The sequence below is a fragment of the Mrakia frigida genome (genome assembly GCF_051309035.1).
Source record: "Mrakia frigida strain ATCC 22029 unplaced genomic scaffold BDY24scaffold_3, whole genome shotgun sequence".
In the NCBI taxonomy this organism is placed as follows: Eukaryota; Fungi; Basidiomycota; class Tremellomycetes; order Cystofilobasidiales; family Mrakiaceae; genus Mrakia; species Mrakia frigida.
In genome coordinates, this window is record NW_027481278.1 from 58,257 (window position 1) to 75,557 (window position 17,301).

Here is a 17,301-nt window from a genome sequence, read left to right on the forward strand (position 1 = left end):
TCTCTACCCTCTCCTTCTCCCTTCGTTTTTTTTAGGGCTAGCCGAACGAACGAGAGGGTTGTTTCCTTTTTTTTTTTTGTATCTGTCTTAGCTTTTATCATCATCTCATGCCCCACTTTTTTCTGTGTTGACGTCTGGGGAGTTGGACTGGGTTCGAGAAAGACGAGTCGCGTCGCAACGAAAACCAAGAAGGACCGAAAGATCGAAAGCAAAGCAGAACAGAGAACCATGAACATATCTTCTCCTTACAGCTAGACCAACGAACCTAATCGACCGAAAACCCAGACCCCAAAAACCTACTCTTCCTTCCAGATCGTCCGTCGTTGCCGACGCGTCCCCATCGACGCAGAGCTAGATCTCCTTGAGATAGGCACTCGGGACGAGTCCTTCCTTCCCCGATTTGGGATCGCGTCCTTTCCACCAGTCATCGGAAACCTGCGTGAGCCGAGTTGGTAGGGTTGGTTGGGGGTGGGGTGAGAAGGGAGGGAGAGGCAGGGAGGGAAGGAAGGGAGGGAGGGAGGGAGAGGCGTTAGGTTCGGTTTCGAGCGTGGTTGGGAACGAGAGAAGAGGGTGACGAAGCGAGGATTTGGGAGGAGAGATGAAAGGTGAGTTGTCGAAGAGGTAGAGGAGGGTTTGGGTGGAAGGAGGGGAAGAGGAGAGGAGGGAGAACGGAGATCGGACGACGCACCTTCTCGAGAATCAGAACGACCTGCTTGGCCTTGAGTGGGAGATCTCCTGGCTCCTGTGAGAAGGGAGGGAGGAACGACGGGAAAGGTTCAGTGAGCGGAAAGGAGAACGAGAACGGAAAGGAAGGAAGAGGGGAGAGCGAGAGGGAGATGAAACGAACCGAGCTGGCGAAATCGTACATGGCTGAGGACGACCAAAAACGTCAGTCGTGTCGTGCTTGTGTTGTGTTCCTCCGAAAGGAAGGTACGTACCTTCAGCATAATCTCCACCTTCCTCTTCCTGCTCAACCTCAGGCTCCTCGTACGCTGGCGTCGAAGGTGCGACTCGACGTGTGGGAGGAGGAGGGAGGTTCGTCTTGGGTTTGGGGAAGGATCCGTTAGGCGAGGGTGCGGGTTGAGGAGGTGGGACGTAGGGTGCGGCTGAGCAAACGAGAGGAGAGGCGGTGAAGGGAAAGGAGGAGGCAGCCGAAAGTCAGCTCGCGGCGGAGGTCGAGTTGAGTCTAGGATGGAAGGGAGGGACGTACGAGCAGCGTTTGGATCCCTGGAAGGAACAGAGGAAAGAATCGAGGAGATCAGTCTACGTGCTCGGAGGGGTGTGACAGGGGCGAAAAATCGAGGGCACGAGAGAGGGAGGGAGGGAAGGCGGGGAGGGAAGTGGGACGAGAGAGAGGAGATGGGAGTGGGAACTGAAAGACTCACTTGAACATTGTCTTCATAGCTCCCATCTTGCCTGGAAACCGTATATGAGAGTGAAAGAGTCAGTTTCATAGTTCGGGAAGAAGAGAGGGGAGCTTCGAGAGAGGAGGTCGAGGGATGGAATGGGACGAGACCGAGAGAACGAGAGACAACAGAACCAAAGACTCACTTGACGTGTCCAGATGTCCAAACGACTTCCCACTAACCAACCCACTGACTCCCTGCGCTCTCTGCTTCGCTCCTTGGGCGGGAGGAGGAGGAGGAGGAGAAGACGAGCTCGACGCAGGAGGAGGAGCAGCTCCCGAACCCAGAGCTCCGGCCCCGAATCGTCCCAACGCTCCCGATACCTTTGCGTTGGAGAGGAAAGCGGATGATTTCGACTGTGGGTTGGCTGCTGCTTGATGCTGAATCCCTGAGGAGATCATGTTGCCTGTCATTCCTGGGTTCTTTGCAGCGAACGACTGGACGTGGGAAGCTGCCACGCCGGCTGGAGTGTTGTTCGAAGACGCAGGAGCACCTTTCGAGAAGAGGTTGGGTCGAGCGGCAAAGTATTCGTCCATCCTGAAGGCGAGGAGAAACAAAGAAGAAGGGAGAGAGAGCGGTCAGCGAGAGAAGAAAGGGAAGGAAGGAGAGATGGGAAGGAAGGAGGAGGAGGGTTGAGCTCGGCGGGTCCTTACTTACAGGTCGAAGAAAGCGAGCCTATCCTCGTAAGTGAGATTCGCAAAGACCATCCTGGGTTTCTGAACGGGATATATGCGGTTTGATTGGAGGGGGAGGGGAGGTGGAAGTTGGGAGGAGAGCTGTGTCGCTCGGGCGGGTTCGAATGCGTCGAGCTCAGTTTTCAACTCTCCTCCCTTCTTTTGACCTTCAACCTCCAGCAACCCTTTTGGACGAGCTCTTCTAGATTTTCCCCTTTCTTCGGTCAACCAGCCTTCGCCTCGTCAATGGCAAAGTACACCAAATTTGGATCTCCGGATGCTGAGGACTCTGCTCCCAAAGCTTCCACCTCCCAGCTCCCTCCTCCTCCCTCCTCCTCCTCCTTCCCAGCTCCTTCGCCTTCCAAGAAACGACCCCGCTCCCCTTCTTCCACCAACGGATTCGTCAACGGAAACGGGAAGGCTCATCACAACCACACGGTCTCGTATCATCAATCCGACGAGGAGGACGAGCTCGCTTCCAAGCAGCAGCGTCAACAGCAGCCTCTCTCAAAGAAGAAGCGTCGTAGAGAAGGAAGTCTCACCAACGGAACAGCAGGAGCAGATGCGGCGGCTGAGAAAGAAAAGAGGAGAGCTGTAGCGGAGAAGCTGAGGAAGGAGAGGATGGAGCTCCCCATCTGGGCAGGTGCGTTTTGACCTTCAACCTTTCCTTCCTTCCCCTCCGAGCTCACTCGACGATGCCTTGAGCTCGAGCAGTCTCGTTTGAACCTGAAGTCGTGAGAGGATCTTGCTTGCTGACCTCTTCATATCTCTACGTCGCTCTCCTTGGCTGTAAATAGGTCAGGACGCTATCAAGAAGGCCGTTCTCGAGAACGACACCGTCGTGATCCTTGGAGAGACAGGTAGTGGAAAGACCACTCGTTCGTCCTCTTTTCCTCAGCTTGATTAGCTCGAAATCTCCTTCAGACTCTTCTCCACGGGCCTATCTACCTTTCCGTTCCACGTTCTGACCTTTCCATTCCTCTCTATCCTTCCTTGCTCGCCTTCCTCTCCTCCCTCCCTCCCTCCCTCCCTTCCCCCGACCCACTCGTTCTCTCCGCCTTCACAGAGGTCCCTCAGTTCCTTCTTCAACTCCCAACACTTCTCCCTATGAAGATCGCCATCACTCAACCTCGTCGAGTCGCCGCTCTCACCCTCGCATCTCGTGTGGCAGCAGAACAGGGATCCCCAGTCGGAGCTCGCGTCGGTCATTCGGTCAGGTTCGACACGAAAGTCGGAGCCATGACCAAGCTGGTCTATCTCACCGATGGAATGCTGGTCAGGGAGTTGTTGGTGGATTCTGAGCTCTCGTGGGTACCATCTCGATCTTCCTTTCGTCTCGAGGAACAAAAAGACGGTGCGAACGTGGGCTTCGTTTCGTTCTCACGGAAGAGCTGATCTCTTCGACTTCTTCCCTCGTCGGTGTGTCTTTCAGTCGGTATGGAGCCATCATCGTCGACGAGGCTCACGAACGTAACGTCTCGACGGATCTCCTCCTCGGATCCCTCAAGCGGATACAGCGATCTCGAAACTCGAAGAAACCAGACGCGGACGGAAACCTTCCCAACCCGCTGAAGGTCATCATCATGAGTGCGACTCTCGACGCCGAGCGATTCTCGGATTTCTTCAACAAGTGAGTAGCAAATCCATCTCTCTCGAAAGCTTCGAGTCTATGCAGGAAGATCGAGCCTGAGCTGACCTCTCCTTCGACGCGTCTCGTTCGCTCTCTCCTCTCCCCATCAGAGCTCCCATTCTCTACGTTCGAGGTCGACAACATACTGTCAAGATCTACAACACTCTCTCGATGCCTGAGGACTACCAGGAAGCTGCCGTCAAGGCGTTCTTCCAGATTCATTTGGATCAGCCAGCAGGAGACGTTTTGATTTTCCTCACTGGTTCGTTCTCGTCCATGCGCTCCATTCTTCCGGCCTCCTCTCTGACCATTTCCTTCCCCTCGCTCTTTATATCTCGCAGGTCAAGAAGATATCGACAACGTTCACCAGCAAATCAAGGCTCTCGCTGCTCAACTTCTTCCCAGCCAGCTTGCTGTGAGTTTTCGCCGCGTCGACCCCCCTCCTTCATTGTCGTCCCTTCCTTTCCGAGCCCTCCTTTACCCCCCTACTGACTCTTTCAAATCTTCTTCTCGTTCTCTACGTCTCAGGTCTCCATCCATCCCTTCATGGCTGCAACCCTCGGTACTCAACAAACCAAGATCTTCGAGCCTGCTCCTCCGAGAACGAGGAAGGTCATCCTCGCCACCAACGTTGCCGAGACGAGTATCACCATTCCTGGGATCAAGTACGTCATCGACACGGGTCTGTGTAAGGAGAAGAACTACCTGAATCGGAGGGGAACTGGTGAGTCTCGAGCCTCTCAGTGTGGGAGATGATCGAGAGAAGCTCGCAGTAGAGAGCTCGAGTAGTAGCTAATTTTTGTTCTTGCTTGCGTACTACAGGAATCGAAACGCTGGAGGTCAAGCAGATCAGTCGGTCGGCTGCTCAGCAGAGGACGGGTCGAGCTGGGCGAGAGGTTCGTTCAACTTCTTGTTTTCGTCTTCTCTCGAGTCGTCGGAAGCCCAAGCTGACCTCTCTCTTTCCGCACACTTCATCTATTTCCCACTCCTCAGGGTCCCGGATTCTGCTATCGACTGTTCACGGAGAAGAGCTTCAAGCAGATGATCCCTTCGCCGAAACCGGAGATCCTTCGAACGAACCTCGCTCAGGTCGTCCTTCAGCTCAAGGAGCTCGGTATCAAGGAGCTCGGCGACTTTGAGTTCCTCGATTCACCAGATCCCAACTTCCGTGAGTGCAATCCCACCTGCTCTCCGGCTTGACACAACCGCGTTCTCGACCACTTTGAGACGCGTCTCGCTCCCTTTCCCTGGGTTTGACGAGCTCTCGCTAACTCGTTCCTTCTCCATCTCTTGCTTTCCAGTGAACGAATCCCTCATGATCCTCTTCGGTCTCAAAGCCATCGACGAGAACACGGACATGACTCCCCTCGGACACTCGATGCTCAAATATCCTCTCGACCCTTCCCGTGCTCGAATCCTCATTGCTTCCATCGCTCGAGAATGCACCCTCGACATCCTCGACATCCTCTCTCTCTCCATCGAATCCCCAATCTTCATGGAACCTCCATCCACAACGGATCGAGACGAAGTCGCTCAAGCTCGATCTGCCTTCACCCATCGAGACGGAGACCACATGACGATGCTCAACGTGCTGAGATCGTACGAGTCGGTACCTAGGACGGACGTGAAGGGAAGGAAGGAGTGGTGTAAAGCCAGATGGGTGAACGAGAGGGGACTGAAGAAGGCGATCCTGGCGAGGGATCAGATGAGGGGGATTTGTGAGAAGGAGGGAGTGGATTGGAGGACGACGAGTGGGGATGATTCGGAGCCGATTTTGAGGAGTTTGCTGGACGGGTTGTTCGCGAATACGGCGATTCTGAGAGACGGGGAGTACAAGCAGTTGGTTGGGTCGTCGGTGAGTCGTCGTTTCTTGCTTCTTTTCGACGCGTCGAAACAAACGAACGCCGACCGAACCCGCTCTTCTTCCCTTCCTGTTCCTGTCCTTTTCACAGACGGTCAAGATCCATCCTTCTTCGGTTCTTCATTCAAAACGAGCTCCCGCTATCATCTACGACGAGATCGTGAGTTTATCTCGTTCTTCGTTCGTCCTTCCCCTCCAGTCAGTCACTGACCTCACCTTGCTCTCTCTCTCTCTTCTCTCCCTCTTAGGTCCACACCAAGAGCACCTACGCCCGAAACGTCTCCTCGGTCCAGTTCGCCTGGATGCAGGATCAGGCGATGTTCCAGCAGCGATCCGCTTAGACGTCGACCCCCTCGGTCCTTCTCTCTCTCTCGTGCCTCTTTCCACTTTCGCCCGCTCTACCATCTTCGCATTTAGATACAGCCCCTGCTTCTCTGTCTTCTACACCTTCGCTTCGTCTACGGTCTGCTTATCTATCATCTGTATCGCCTTCAATTGCCTTGTTGTCCGAAGCGAGAGCGACATTGGACGCGTCTGACAAACTACGTCTTCGTAACCTATTACTGGACCATGCAGGCTCGCCTGGTAGTCGCTCAAAGGAGCAGCGAACCTTTCTTGATCATTAAGAGGAGGGAGGAACGCTTTGAAGGAGGCGGGACGGCAGAGGCGACGGTCTCATTCCCTGCGCGTCGTCGAAGAATTGAGAAGGCGGAGAAAACAACCACCACTCTCGAAGATACGCAGGAGAAGACTGGATAATACAAAAAGCTTCGCATGGGTGCCATCAGGATCTTCAAGGGAAAGGAAGGACGAAACAGACCAGGAGGAGGGTCGTGAGCTCGAGCCAAACTTAGCTAAACCCCCTCGACACCTCACGCTTGGCTGTTTTTCAATGGGAAGTTTTCCCGATTCTCGCTGGTATATTCTATGCGAGGGTCTCCTTCTCCAGAGCTGTTCAAGTGGAAACGAAAGTTTTTATCTCCCTCGGTGACCGCTTGCTTGCGATCGAACCGTTTTGTTCTCTCCTCGACCTCTCCTTCTCCTCCCTCCCTCCCTCTTCTCTAACAACATCGACCCTCCCTTCAAACCGCTCCTTCGCCCTTTCTCTTTCTCTTTCCCTTCCCCTTACTCCCCCCTCTCCTCTCCTCTCCTCCGTACCGTAGGGCTCCATCCCTCGAGCTCCTCCCTCCTCGAATCTCGCTCTCTTCTCAGCTCAAAGGTCGCCTCCTCTCCTCCGTCATCCCTTTGCTTCGCCCTCCTGTCAAGGACCTTCCATCTCGTATTATCTGGAATCGCTCCCGTAGACTCCTCGGGTCATGCTGTGAGTGCTCTCTTCTGGAGTCTCGACCTGTGAAGGAAGGAGGAAAACAACGAAGGACGAGCTCAACTGCGGCGTTTTGACTTTCCTTCCCTTCCTCCTCTTTTCCTCCCTCCTTCCAGTTATCTAACGAGAGACAAGTTCCCAGTCTGTGAGTCGGATAGGGCTAGCCATTCGGGAGTTGGCGGAGCTCTGGAGGTCGTGGAAGGAGGAGGAGAAGCTGACCTTTGTCTGTTTGTTCGTTCGCTCGACCTCGTCTTTCGCTGCTCGTCGAACAGTCGTCCCCCTCGGAATCATCGGGTGAGGCTCTTCTCTGTCACGATACGTCTTACGTGGTGTACTTCAGCTCTGCTCCGAAGAATTTGGTGGTCTGGCTGGAAAGAGGGAGCGAGAAACATCGCCCTCGATCAAGACGAGCTGCCTTTCGTCGACCTCGCTCCCCTTCCTCCCTCCTTCTCGAGCTCACACCACAGGTCACTCGCGACTTCTCTGCTGACTCCAGTTCACTCTTTCCCACACAGATTCTATCGTTACCTATGGTTCGGAATCCGTCTCGCCGCCATGGCCGCCTACTCTCCCATCCCTCTCCCTGAGCATCCAACGTACCTCGCGTCCGAGGACGTTACCATCATCGTCCCTACCATCGACGCTGGAGAAGAATTCAAGGAGGCTGCCCACAGCTGGCTCGTCGGAAACCCCAAGGAGATCATCATCATCACGGAGGAGAGGATGCTCGGACCTCTGCAAGAGCTCGCAGACGCTGTCGATCCATCCAAGATTCGAGTCCTCACCGTCCCCTTCGCCAACAAACGTCTCCAGATGTCCCACGGAATCCGAAACACCACCACCGATATCATCGTCTTCGCCGACGACGACGCCATCTGGCCACCTACCCTGCTTCCATCGGTACTCGCCTGCTTCGAGGATCAACAAGTCGGAGGAGTTGGAACCTCTCAACGCGTCCAACCCGTCGGAAACAAGATGACCGTCTGGGAGGTTCTCGCCGCCTTCCGTCTCACCATCAGGAACATCGAGATCGCAGCTTCGACTCACATCGACGGAGGAGTGCCTTGCCTCTCAGGACGAACGGCAGCCTACCGAACGGTCATCCTCAAGGATCCCGAGTTCCTCCACGGATTTACCAACGATCTTTGGCTCGGAAAGTACCACCTCAACTCCGGAGACGACAAGTTCCTCACTCGTTGGATGGTCTCGCATGGATGGAACACCTACATTCAGTGCTGCAAGGAGGCCGAGCTGCTCTCGACGATGAAGCCGAATTGGAGGTTCATCAAGCAGGTTCTTCGATGGACGAGGAACACCTGGAGATCCGACATAAGATCGATCTTCACCGAACGACACATCTGGACCAGACATCCCTACGTCGCCTACACCATGATCGACAAGTTCATCAACCCTCTCACCCTCCTCCTCGGTCCCTGCCTCGTCTTCTACCTCCTCGCCAAAAGTCAGAAGGACAGGGACAACGGAGGCTACCATCTCCCTGCTTGGTGAGCTCTCCTCGTCCTCTTTCGATGTTTTCGAACTCGATCTGACTCCTACTTCTATCCTTTCGATCCTCAGGAACATCATCGTCTCGGTTCGTACCGCCTCGACGAGGTTTGAAGTTGATGGACGCGTTCGAGCTCACACCCTTCCTTCCTTTCTCCTCTTCGCTCCCAGTGGTTCGTCTGGCTCACAGCAACACGTTCAGCCAAGCTCCTTCCTCATCTCTGGTACCGACCTCAAGACGTGATCTACATTCCTGCTTGGATCCTCTTCGGATACTATTTGTGAGTTCCCTCGTCTCTTCCTCGACTCTTCGACGCATCTCGACCTTGACTGACCGTACTCTTTTCGTTCCTGTTCTTCAGCGCCGTCATGAAGATTTACGCTCTTCTTACCCTTCACGAGGTTCGTTTTAGCTCTCTCCCTTCCCATCTTTCTCCTTCTACCAGACCCTCGCCTCCAAATTCCCCTTTCGACGCGCTTGAGACTGACTTCTTTCCCCTTGCCCGTCCCCTTCTCACTTTTCTCCGATCTTTTTCGCAGACGGGATGGGGAACTCGAACGGGAATCGCCGATCCAGCAACAGCTACCCAAGCTCTCAAGGATCAGAACGCTCGGGAGAAGCTCGAGGATCGGAACGGCGACGCTCGAGAAGACCTGGAGCTTGGAGGCTTCGGAGGACGACCGAAGGCGAACTAGATTTCTTCTTGTTAGACGAGTACGTTCTCTTCTTGACGTTACCTCCCTCATTTGCTTTGTTCGCTCTATACGTTTCGTTCGGTTTCTGTTTACGACCCTCTCTTTTTCTTCTCTTTCGTACGCCTCCTGCTCTCCCTCCCTTGCTTTCTTACTTCGCTCCTTCTTCAATTCATTCCCTCTATATCTCTCTCTCTCGGACTCTGCATCTTTCGTTGTTTGCTTACACTCTGCACCCTCTCTCTCTTTTGCATCGTTCTTTCCCACCCCGCCGCTCATCCCCCATCCCCGTTGTTTGCTCTCGCCCCGTTATATCCCTTCTTGCTCTTGCTTGGTCCCATCCATACTATTGGCCCTCTCTCGAACGAGGAGCATTCAAGATCCCAAATGCTTCGAGGACGACGCGACGCGACGACGCCGCGCTCGTTGCTTCTCTCTTTTTCCACCATCAAGGGAGCGAACCTTCAACTGTGAGAGAGGTAGGTCTCCCTGTCACCAGTGCTTTGTAGGAATTTCCCTCGAGAATCCGAAGAACTGTGGCGAAAAGACACAGCGCACGATGGAGGAGGCTGGTTCAGTTCGACTTCCCTTTTTCGATCCTCACCCAAACCACCATCCCCCCCTTCTCTCCCCTTCTATGATTTTCGTCTTAAGATACAGCAATCCGACTCTACTTTGAGCTCATTTCAAACATATTCCGATGCAGCTATCATGGCGAGCTCTTCAAGGAGGGAAGGTTTCAACACGTCGTTGTTTTGCACTGTGTGAGTTTCAGTTTCTCTTCATCCTCGATTCATCTAGCTCATCGCTAACGCTCACATTTCCTTTTCCTCGTTATCCTCTCCGGAAATATTACCCTCCTCGACGACAGGTCGTCTTCGTGCTCTTCTTTTGGGGCTTTCGTTGGGGGGAGACGTCGCGTTGGTCGAGAGTTGTGTTTGGGGGTTACGCTGGCTCGTTAAATGTCATCACACTCGTTATGTCTGCAATTATCTTTAAAGCGAGAGACAGAGAGCCGGGAACGTTTAGGATCGGAAGCGAGAGAGGGAAAGAGAACGTGGTTCGTCGCGTCGTGTCGATTCTGACCTTTGCCTTCTTTCGGATCTTTCCCTCGCCAAACTTGCATCCTATCTTGCAAGGAGAGCAGGTGGATTGGACACTAGAAGAGCGTCGAGACTTCCGAGCTTCAACACTACAAGGAAGAGGGTCGGCCTTGCGTAAAATTGACTTCTGTCGCTCTGCCGTCTTCTTGCACTCACGTTCGCATTTTCGCCGACCGAACGTCCATTTCTCGTTCTCTAGCTCATCCAGACTGTGAAAATCCAAAGTAAAGTCCCTCCCAGAATCTTTCTCACATATCCACTTCTTCTCTCTCCCTCGCCTACGCCTTCACCACCACCTCTCATTCTCGTTCCTCACGGCGGACCTAGTCTCGCAGGCCAGACTTATCAGTCTGGAACCTTTTGGCCGATTCTGCATGGAGCCTCAGGTGTAGGAGGAAATGGAAAAGTTTCGCTGAGAGAAGTGCTTGTGGAAAGCAAACGGACAATCTTACCGATGGATTTTTTTCTAGCTGCAAAACTGACAAAGTTCGACTTTCCGAGGGAACGAGAAAAGCTGCGAATTGCTCATCAGTACGTCTCTTGAAAGGAAAGTCTATCCCCCAGCGTCTGGAAAATTTCTAGACCTCTTGCTGCCTCAGGAGATGCGGGATCGGGACGCAAACTTCACGTCGAGGGAGCTCAAGAGAGCGAGGGCGCAGGCGATTCAGGCGCGACGAACGGTGCTGATCTAGAAATTGATATAGGCCTTCTCCCATATCTTCCAGAGCCCTAAAACTGGTATCAGCGACTCTTCTCTGGTAGCACCACGGCCCCTGAAGGTCTGAGATCATTCGAGACATTTTTGACGGCCCCAGCAGGCGAAGCGTCGCTTTTGACGACCCCCTCAAACGGGCGCAATTTTGCTTCTATGACAAAATCCATCGGTAAAGCTGCTCGAAACGATATAAAAAGCTCGCACCTCCGAAGGTTTTCCGATACAGAAAACGGCTGAGGCTCCATGCAGAATCGGCCAAAAGGTTCCAGACTGATAAAGTCTGGTTCGAGTCTAGGCGGACCTCACTCGACGACAACTACGACGTTTTCTCCTTCAATGGCAGCGTTGTCCGCCGCGGGATTCGCCGTCGCGTCTGTGAACTACTCTGGGTCCCTCGGGTTTGGCGAGAAGGCAGTTCAGTCCTTGGTGGGCGAATGCGGAGTTCTAGATGTTTCGGACTCGGTTGGAGTCGTAGAGGAGTGGAAGAGGCTATGGAGAGGAAAAGGAGACGGGAAGGGGAAGCTGTGAGTTCGGCCTTCGCAGACCTCCCAGAAATGTTCATCGATCCCGAATTCTGGTCGAGAACGTCTACTGACTCCAACCACCTTCTTCGTACAGGTTTATCTCGGGAGGATCACATGGAGGGTAAGCGCTGGGAGCAGGGAAACGATCTCACCTCACCGTTTCCGTTGCTGACTTCGTTCTTGCGCCTTCTCCATTCAGCTTCCTTACCGCCCACCTTACCTCGCTCTACCCCGATCTCTTCACCGCCGCCATTCTTCGTAACCCCGTGACGTCCTTCGGAGAGAACTGTACTATAACGGACGTGAGTTTCGATCAGACGCGTCGAGAAACGACCGATCCTCACTCTCGCCGTCCCTCTTCTTTCCCATCTCTCAACTCAGATCCCAGACTGGTAAGTACGTGTCTTTTTTGATCCGTCGAAGACTTGTTTTTGAACTTTCCCTTGCTCTCTTGGACCTCAGGAACTTTGGAGAAAACGGCCTCCCCTTCTCGTTCTCCTCCTCGGATCCTCGACCCTCCCTCACGCCTTCAGCAGAACAATACGCCCTCTTCCAATCTCGATCCCCGATCTCGCGAGTCGGAGACGTCAAGGCCGCTACGCTTATTTTGATGGGTGAGGAGGATCGGAGGGTTCCTCCAGCTCAAACGAAGGTTCGTCTCCTTCCCTCTCTCTTTCCTTTTTCCCTTTTCCGTCTCTTCTTTCCTGACTCAATTTGGCTTCGGATCGACAGGCTTGGTACCACTCCCTCAAAGGGAAATCCGACTGGATTCGAAAGCAAAACGCCCTGCTTCCCGAGGGAGAGCAGAGGGAAGAAGAGCTTCAAGTCGAATGTCTCGTCTTTCCCGGCGAAGGGCACGCCTTGGACGGAGTCGAAGCTGAGATCGTTGGGTTTGAGGCTGGTCTCGAGTGGTTCAGGAAGCTTGCGAAATTCTGAGAGGAGGAAAAGAGAGGAAGGGGGGCATAGGTCGATAACTAGATAGTACGGAGAGGAGATCGAGAGTACAAAAAAGAGAGGATAGAGTACAGGGGAAGCGGGAGCGGTATCTATCTACAACTAGGTTCCATATGAAAGGGAAAGGCGATCAGAGGCTGAAAAGTGAAAATCCATAAAGCAAAGAAGGGAGAAAAGGAAACCAAAGCGCAAACACGAAACGACGCGACGAAAAGCCGCTCAACCGATAACTAACCCGTCCTCCTTCTTCCCCTGAACGGTCTCCCACACGTTCCTTCCCTCCATTCCCTCCCAAATCGACTTCCCTTCGTTCCCTCCCACATCCCCGAGCAGCTCTCGCAACAACGCCTCGTCATGGCCTCCCTCCTCGATAGGCTTCCCCGACAGTCTCGCCCAGATCACCATCCACTTGACCGCGTTTCCAACAGTCCAGAAGTCCTCACTCGTTCCAACGACGTTCTCGTTGTCTCCGTTGAGGGCTGCGTCGAGTCCGACGTCGGGAGCAGAAGGAGCGTTGGGAGAGGGAGGTCCAGGGTTGACCTTGGGAGGAGGAGCGAAGAGGTCGACGACGAAGTTGTTGGCGTAAGAGTTCGGCGACTCATTCTCTGCCTCGAGAACGGCGACGGTCGGCAGAGGACAGATGGAGGATTGTTGGAGTTCGAAGAGGTGGTCGGCGCTGCATATAAGGATGAAAGAGAGTGTCAGTTCGAAAAGCAGCGATTGAGACGACAGAAGATGCTTACACGGCCATGTAGTCCTCAGGCTCGACGAGCCATCCGTTGACTCCGTCTCGAACTTGAAGCGGAATCCCTCCGGCGGACGACGCGATGATGGGAACTCGCTGAAGAAACGAAGAAAGGAGAGAAGAGAACGGTCAGGATGTCGAAGCATTCGAACACGAGTCAAAAGAGATATCCGAGAAACCAAAGCTGACCTTGTGAATGGCCTCAGTGACCTGCGAGGAAAGAGAATGGAAGCGAAGCAGCGGTACGAGTCAGTCATGATCTCTCGACGAGACTTCGGCTTGTTCCGAACTCACCTTGACCTCGAAACCCTCCTTCGTAGAAAGCTGAGTCGCACACCAAGCTCCTTGAAGGATAGCACCGAGGGTTCGACTGAAGGAAGAAAAGGAGGGGAGGGGGAAGTCAGCCGGAGGTCTCGAGTCGAAGGAAGAGAAGAGACGCGTCGAAAAATCCAACTCACTCGCAAGGAGGAACTCTGACGACGCTGACCTGTTAACGGAAGAGACCCAAAGCGCAGGAAAGCCGAGAGAGTCAGCGGTTGAAGACGCAGACGCGTCGAGACATGAGGAGGGAAAACGGAAACTCACATCGCTTCGAACCTGAGAGTAGGCGTCAGAAAGCAGAGTCCCGTGGATCTCCTCAAAGATTGGCTGTCCGTCTTCATTAAATTGAGAATAAAAGAAGGGGAGGTCAGCTTCGGACGTCCGGGGAGACAAGAAGATGGAAGACTCACCAGGATCGTCGACCGATCCGTGTCCACAGATGATGAGTTGAGGGATCTCGGAAAGAGGAGGAGGTTCGGGAAGGTCGTTAAGTTTCTGTCGGAAGAGGAGGTAGGCGGCGAGGAGGGTCGGGATACCTGAAAAAATGAAACGTCGACGTCAGTTCTGTTTCAAAGTCTCGTCGAACTGAAGAAGGGTTCGAAAACTCACCCTTGGAAGGATCGAATCGAGCAACTTGAGTGATGTAAGGTCGAGCCCAGTTGATGACGACTCCGCACTGAGAGAGGGAGAACGAGAGGGAACGAGGAAAGGTGAGTTTCGGGTTTCGAAAAGAAAGACAAGACGAGACGAGCTTGTAGAGGGACGAACTTGCTGCTGAGACAATCGATCGAAGTACTGCTGGTAGTAGATCAAGTCTGCATATCCGATGGGCTTGTTAAGTCCGTCCAAAGGACTACAGGGAAGCGAAAGGAGTCAGCTCCAAGTCGCGTCCTCTCTCCTCTTCTCGGAGGCGACGGAGATTCGAACTCACTCAGTCGACGGAGCCATGTACAAGACGGGGATTCCTGAATCCAGAACATTCTTGGGAACGAAGATCTTGACTGGGTGCTGCATCCGTCGAAAAAGAGCGAAGGACGAGTTCGTTTGGTCAGTCTCGTTTCTCCTCCTCTCCTCGTCTCCCTCGTCTCGTCGTCGTCGGTATGTACCGCTAGGAAGACGTCAGCTCCCTTGATGAAGTTCCAGAGGTAGTCCCAGACCTTCGATGTCCAATGCGAAAACAAACTCGAGTCAGCAAAACGAACGAGCTTCTCGAAGAACAGAGAGCTCCTCGACGCATCTCAACGCACCTTCTTGTGCAATCCATGACCCTTCGAAGCGTCGTTGACGAGACTGGTGTCGATCTGGATGTGACTTCGGTAGGCGATCTTGACTCCTTGGTACCTCTCTCTGATGAGCGGGATGAGAGCGGCGACTGATTGAGGTTCGAAACGAAGGTCAGCGTTCACGAGCGAGAGAGAATGAGAGACGGGGGAAGGTACGAACGTTGAGGGTCATCGACTACGATAACTCGTCCAGGAGAGTCGATAGCTCCGTCGGACCAGAAGGTGTCGAGGTTGGCTGTCCGAAATGAAAACAAAGGGATGAGTCAGTTGCGTCCTCAATCTTCCTCCTCACGAAACGTGAACGAATAAAGCACTCACCCTGTGTCCACTTCTCGAACATCTCCTTATCCCTATCTTGAAGCTCGATCCCAGGAGGGTTAACTCCCTGCCGTTCGAAAAAGCACAAAGTAAGGCGCGTTCGAGTCAGTTCCGTTTCGTTCGTCCCGTCCTCCTCGAAGTGATGATCTCACCTGAAGAACATTGTGGAACCTCTTCTTGGTGATGTCGAAGATCGCAGGATGACCTTCAGGAGTATACCAACGGACGTCTACGCCGTTGAGATGCCAGAGTCGGAGGAGGGCGTGTCTCTGCGAGAAGAACCGAAGAGCGAGTCGTTTGAGTCAGTGATGGGAAGGGAGAGAGGAAATGAACGGAATTAGGAGACTGACCATCAAGGCGACTCCTCCGCCTGCGGAGAAAACGAGGCGAAGATGGCGGGAGAGAAAGATCAGCGTTGGAATCGAGAAGAGCGAAACGAGGACCGAAGCTCGCAGAACCAGGTGAGAACGAACCTTGAGGTGTAGCAGAGAAAAAAGCAGCCGAGATCTTGTTCTTCTTGAAGTGATCCGAGAGCTAGGTTTTCCCAAACTCAACCCAAAGACGCGTCGGGTCAGTCCCGTTCCACCGCCATCCTCAACCTCCTCTCAAAAACTCACAGCAACAAACTTCCTCCACAACCCCTCACTCGTACTCTTCTCATAATCACCCAACCCCACCAACTTCACATCCCCCGCACGGTCAACTTCCACTTCCATCTCCTCTTCTGAGCACTCCACGCCCGTCGCACTTCTCACGCTCACGGCCAACTGCTTCACCGCCGCTCTCACGACCCTCTGTGCTCGATCCTCCCCGTCCGCGTGGGCTGTTTGAGCAGGGAGGAAGGAGAGGTCGAGGTGTTTTCGTTGCCGGGGGTGAGGGAGAGGGATGGTTTGGGTGAGGGAGGTTGGGGAGAGGGGAGTGGAAGCGGAGGGAGCCATGTTGGGTGGGTTGGAGGAGAAGAGGGTTATGTAGAAGGGGATGGCCTAGATAGGTGGGCAAGTGAGTTGGGGTGGGTGGGTGTGGGAGTGGTAGGTGGGAGAGGAGGGGAGGGAGAGGGAGAGGGAGGAGGGGAGACGCGTCGTCAGTTTCTGGAACGACTTTCTCGAGAGAAGACACAAAAAGATCAGCAGCAAGAAAACCGTACATCGAGTTTCGCCCAGATGGTAGGCAAGAGCAACGGCTCTTGAGTGAGGAAGCACGTAGGAGCAGGAGCAGCGAGGGCGACAACTTGGATCTAATTCAGAAAACCAACCAACCCAAATCAGCTTCGTTCCTCTTCCCGTTCGTTCGCTCGACCTCCCAAAGACACTACTAGAGCGTTAAACTTACCTTGTATCTCTGACTGGTCTCAAACTCTCTCAACCTCGTCACCAATCTGCCGACGACCTCCTTGACTCCTCCTCCTCCCTCTCGAAGATCGATGCTCTTGATCTCTCCTCGTTCGGTGTTGATGACTCCGAAACCGTCCTGCACGCATCCAACACAAGCACCAAAGTCAAGGCAACGAAAGAAAGAAAGAAAAAAAGTCAGAAAGGTTTGCTTGCTCGTGAAGAGACGAGAGGGAGATGGGCCAGATGCGAGGAGATGAAGCGAGATGAGACGTTGAAGGAACTCACATAGACAGCGACTGAGAACCTGATATCCTCGTAGCAATCTCCTTGGACGTCAGTAGACGGGACTGCGACTAGATCGAGTCCGATGAAGATATCTTGCAGGATTTTGGCTGCACGACAGAGAAACGAGGGAGGAGGAGAGGTCAAGTTTGGTTGAGTCTTTGTTGAGCTTCGTTTCCAAGAGAGATCGTTCCATCGGAAGGGCCTCTAATCCCGAGTATTCTAGCAGATAGTGAAACGAAGGATCTCAGTATAGAGAAAGAGATCACAAAAACTCACGAGTCCTATGCGTCGCAAAAGAGAGTCGTCTCCTCGAAGGAGTGGCAGACCTCGACACAGGAGGACGTCCTCCGTTGGTGGTCGCTTCTCCGGCGCTGAGAGCAGACACTCTAGGGAGCTTGAGGAAGCCGTTGTCTTGAGGAGGCATGGTTGTAAAAATTGAAGTTGTTTGGTTTGGGGAGATGGTGGTTTGAGAATGAAAAGGTAAAGAGGGAGGAGCTTGAAGAGGAAGGCAGGACAGGGTCAGGAGGCAGCAGAAGGGTTCAGAAGAGAGAGCGCGTCAGAGTGTAGATGTCTGGGCTGAAAGAGGACAGAAAGATCATATTTTTTAAGGACTCGATCTCAATGGAGA

General features: G+C 53.6%; 5 protein-coding genes across 5 annotated transcripts; 3 read left to right on the top strand and 2 right to left on the bottom strand.

The window, feature by feature from the left end:
• Positions 1 to 209: 209 nt before the first annotated feature.
• BDY24DRAFT_376133 (SH3 domain-containing protein) lies at positions 210 to 2,194 on the bottom strand. Its single transcript, XM_076638634.1, has 8 exons — positions 2,064 to 2,194; positions 1,552 to 1,943; positions 1,386 to 1,416; positions 1,211 to 1,227; positions 939 to 1,106; positions 848 to 870; positions 689 to 742; positions 210 to 435 (listed from the first exon to the last, which is right to left on the bottom strand). The coding sequence occupies exons 1-8, from the start codon at positions 2,111 to 2,113 to the stop codon at positions 352 to 354; spliced, it is 819 nt and encodes a 272-aa protein (XP_076500149.1). The 5' UTR covers positions 2,114 to 2,194; the 3' UTR covers positions 210 to 351.
• Positions 2,195 to 2,258: 64 nt separating this feature from the next.
• On the top strand, positions 2,259 to 6,066 carry BDY24DRAFT_376136 (P-loop containing nucleoside triphosphate hydrolase protein). The gene is made up of 12 exons (XM_076638635.1): positions 2,259 to 2,723; positions 2,878 to 2,958; positions 3,147 to 3,387; positions 3,513 to 3,710; positions 3,821 to 3,972; positions 4,052 to 4,125; positions 4,239 to 4,434; positions 4,533 to 4,606; positions 4,704 to 4,878; positions 5,012 to 5,565; positions 5,663 to 5,731; positions 5,820 to 6,066. Exons 1-12 carry the CDS (start codon positions 2,327 to 2,329, stop codon positions 5,910 to 5,912), a joined length of 2,304 nt encoding a protein of 767 aa, XP_076500150.1. The 5' UTR covers positions 2,259 to 2,326; the 3' UTR covers positions 5,913 to 6,066.
• Positions 6,067 to 6,631: 565 nt separating this feature from the next.
• Positions 6,632 to 9,483, top strand: BDY24DRAFT_376138 (glycosyltransferase family 2 protein). Its single transcript, XM_076638636.1, has 8 exons — positions 6,632 to 6,892; positions 7,012 to 7,040; positions 7,168 to 7,189; positions 7,411 to 8,400; positions 8,474 to 8,489; positions 8,573 to 8,682; positions 8,764 to 8,803; positions 8,942 to 9,483. Exons 1-8 carry the CDS (start codon positions 6,888 to 6,890, stop codon positions 9,095 to 9,097), a joined length of 1,368 nt encoding a protein of 455 aa, XP_076500151.1. The 5' UTR covers positions 6,632 to 6,887; the 3' UTR covers positions 9,098 to 9,483.
• A 1,765-nt stretch (positions 9,484 to 11,248) lies between these two features.
• BDY24DRAFT_411764 (alpha/beta hydrolase family protein) lies at positions 11,249 to 12,372 on the top strand (the record flags this gene model as incomplete). The annotated part of the gene is made up of 6 exons (XM_076642971.1): positions 11,249 to 11,436; positions 11,531 to 11,557; positions 11,636 to 11,738; positions 11,818 to 11,828; positions 11,899 to 12,088; positions 12,169 to 12,372. The coding sequence occupies 6 exons, from the start codon at positions 11,249 to 11,251 to the stop codon at positions 12,370 to 12,372; spliced, it is 723 nt and encodes a 240-aa protein (XP_076500152.1).
• Positions 12,373 to 12,513: 141 nt separating this feature from the next.
• Positions 12,514 to 17,181, bottom strand: BDY24DRAFT_153570 (uncharacterized protein). The gene is made up of 22 exons (XM_076636143.1): positions 16,950 to 17,181; positions 16,674 to 16,780; positions 16,387 to 16,524; positions 16,202 to 16,291; positions 15,675 to 16,040; positions 15,531 to 15,591; positions 15,408 to 15,427; positions 15,210 to 15,326; positions 15,058 to 15,124; positions 14,900 to 14,974; positions 14,704 to 14,828; positions 14,563 to 14,613; positions 14,388 to 14,464; positions 14,225 to 14,309; positions 14,066 to 14,132; positions 13,867 to 13,992; positions 13,721 to 13,791; positions 13,594 to 13,622; positions 13,430 to 13,505; positions 13,325 to 13,345; positions 13,134 to 13,231; positions 12,514 to 13,066 (listed from the first exon to the last, which is right to left on the bottom strand). The coding sequence occupies exons 1-22, from the start codon at positions 17,095 to 17,097 to the stop codon at positions 12,610 to 12,612; spliced, it is 2,472 nt and encodes an 823-aa protein (XP_076500153.1). The 5' UTR covers positions 17,098 to 17,181; the 3' UTR covers positions 12,514 to 12,609.
• Positions 17,182 to 17,301: the final 120 nt, after the last annotated feature.

Coding starts and splice junctions, on each gene's coding strand:
- BDY24DRAFT_376133 (XM_076638634.1), bottom strand. CDS start 2,113: ATGGTCTTTGCGAATCTCACTTACGAGGATAGGCTCGCTTTCTTCGAC. Junction 743..847: donor TGTACGATTTCGCCAGCTCG/GTTCGTTTCATC, acceptor CCCTTCTCACAG/GAGCCAGGAGATCTCCCACT. Junction 436..688: donor TCGTTCTGATTCTCGAGAAG/GTGCGTCGTCCG, acceptor CGGCTCACGCAG/GTTTCCGATGACTGGTGGAA.
- BDY24DRAFT_153570 (XM_076636143.1), bottom strand. CDS start 17,097: ATGCCTCCTCAAGACAACGGCTTCCTCAAGCTCCCTAGAGTGTCTGCT. Junction 14,133..14,224: donor ATCGATTGTCTCAGCAGCAA/GTTCGTCCCTCT, acceptor TCCCTCTCTCAG/TGCGGAGTCGTCATCAACTG. Junction 13,993..14,065: donor TCGATTCGATCCTTCCAAGG/GTGAGTTTTCGA, acceptor TCATTTTTTCAG/GTATCCCGACCCTCCTCGCC.
- BDY24DRAFT_376136 (XM_076638635.1), top strand. CDS start 2,327: ATGGCAAAGTACACCAAATTTGGATCTCCGGATGCTGAGGACTCTGCT. Junction 2,724..2,877: donor GGAGCTCCCCATCTGGGCAG/GTGCGTTTTGAC, acceptor GGCTGTAAATAG/GTCAGGACGCTATCAAGAAG. Junction 4,435..4,532: donor CCTGAATCGGAGGGGAACTG/GTGAGTCTCGAG, acceptor TGCGTACTACAG/GAATCGAAACGCTGGAGGTC.
- BDY24DRAFT_376138 (XM_076638636.1), top strand. Junction 7,041..7,167: donor GAGAGACAAGTTCCCAGTCT/GTGAGTCGGATA, acceptor CTCGTCGAACAG/TCGTCCCCCTCGGAATCATC. Junction 8,804..8,941: donor CTCTTCTTACCCTTCACGAG/GTTCGTTTTAGC, acceptor TCTTTTTCGCAG/ACGGGATGGGGAACTCGAAC.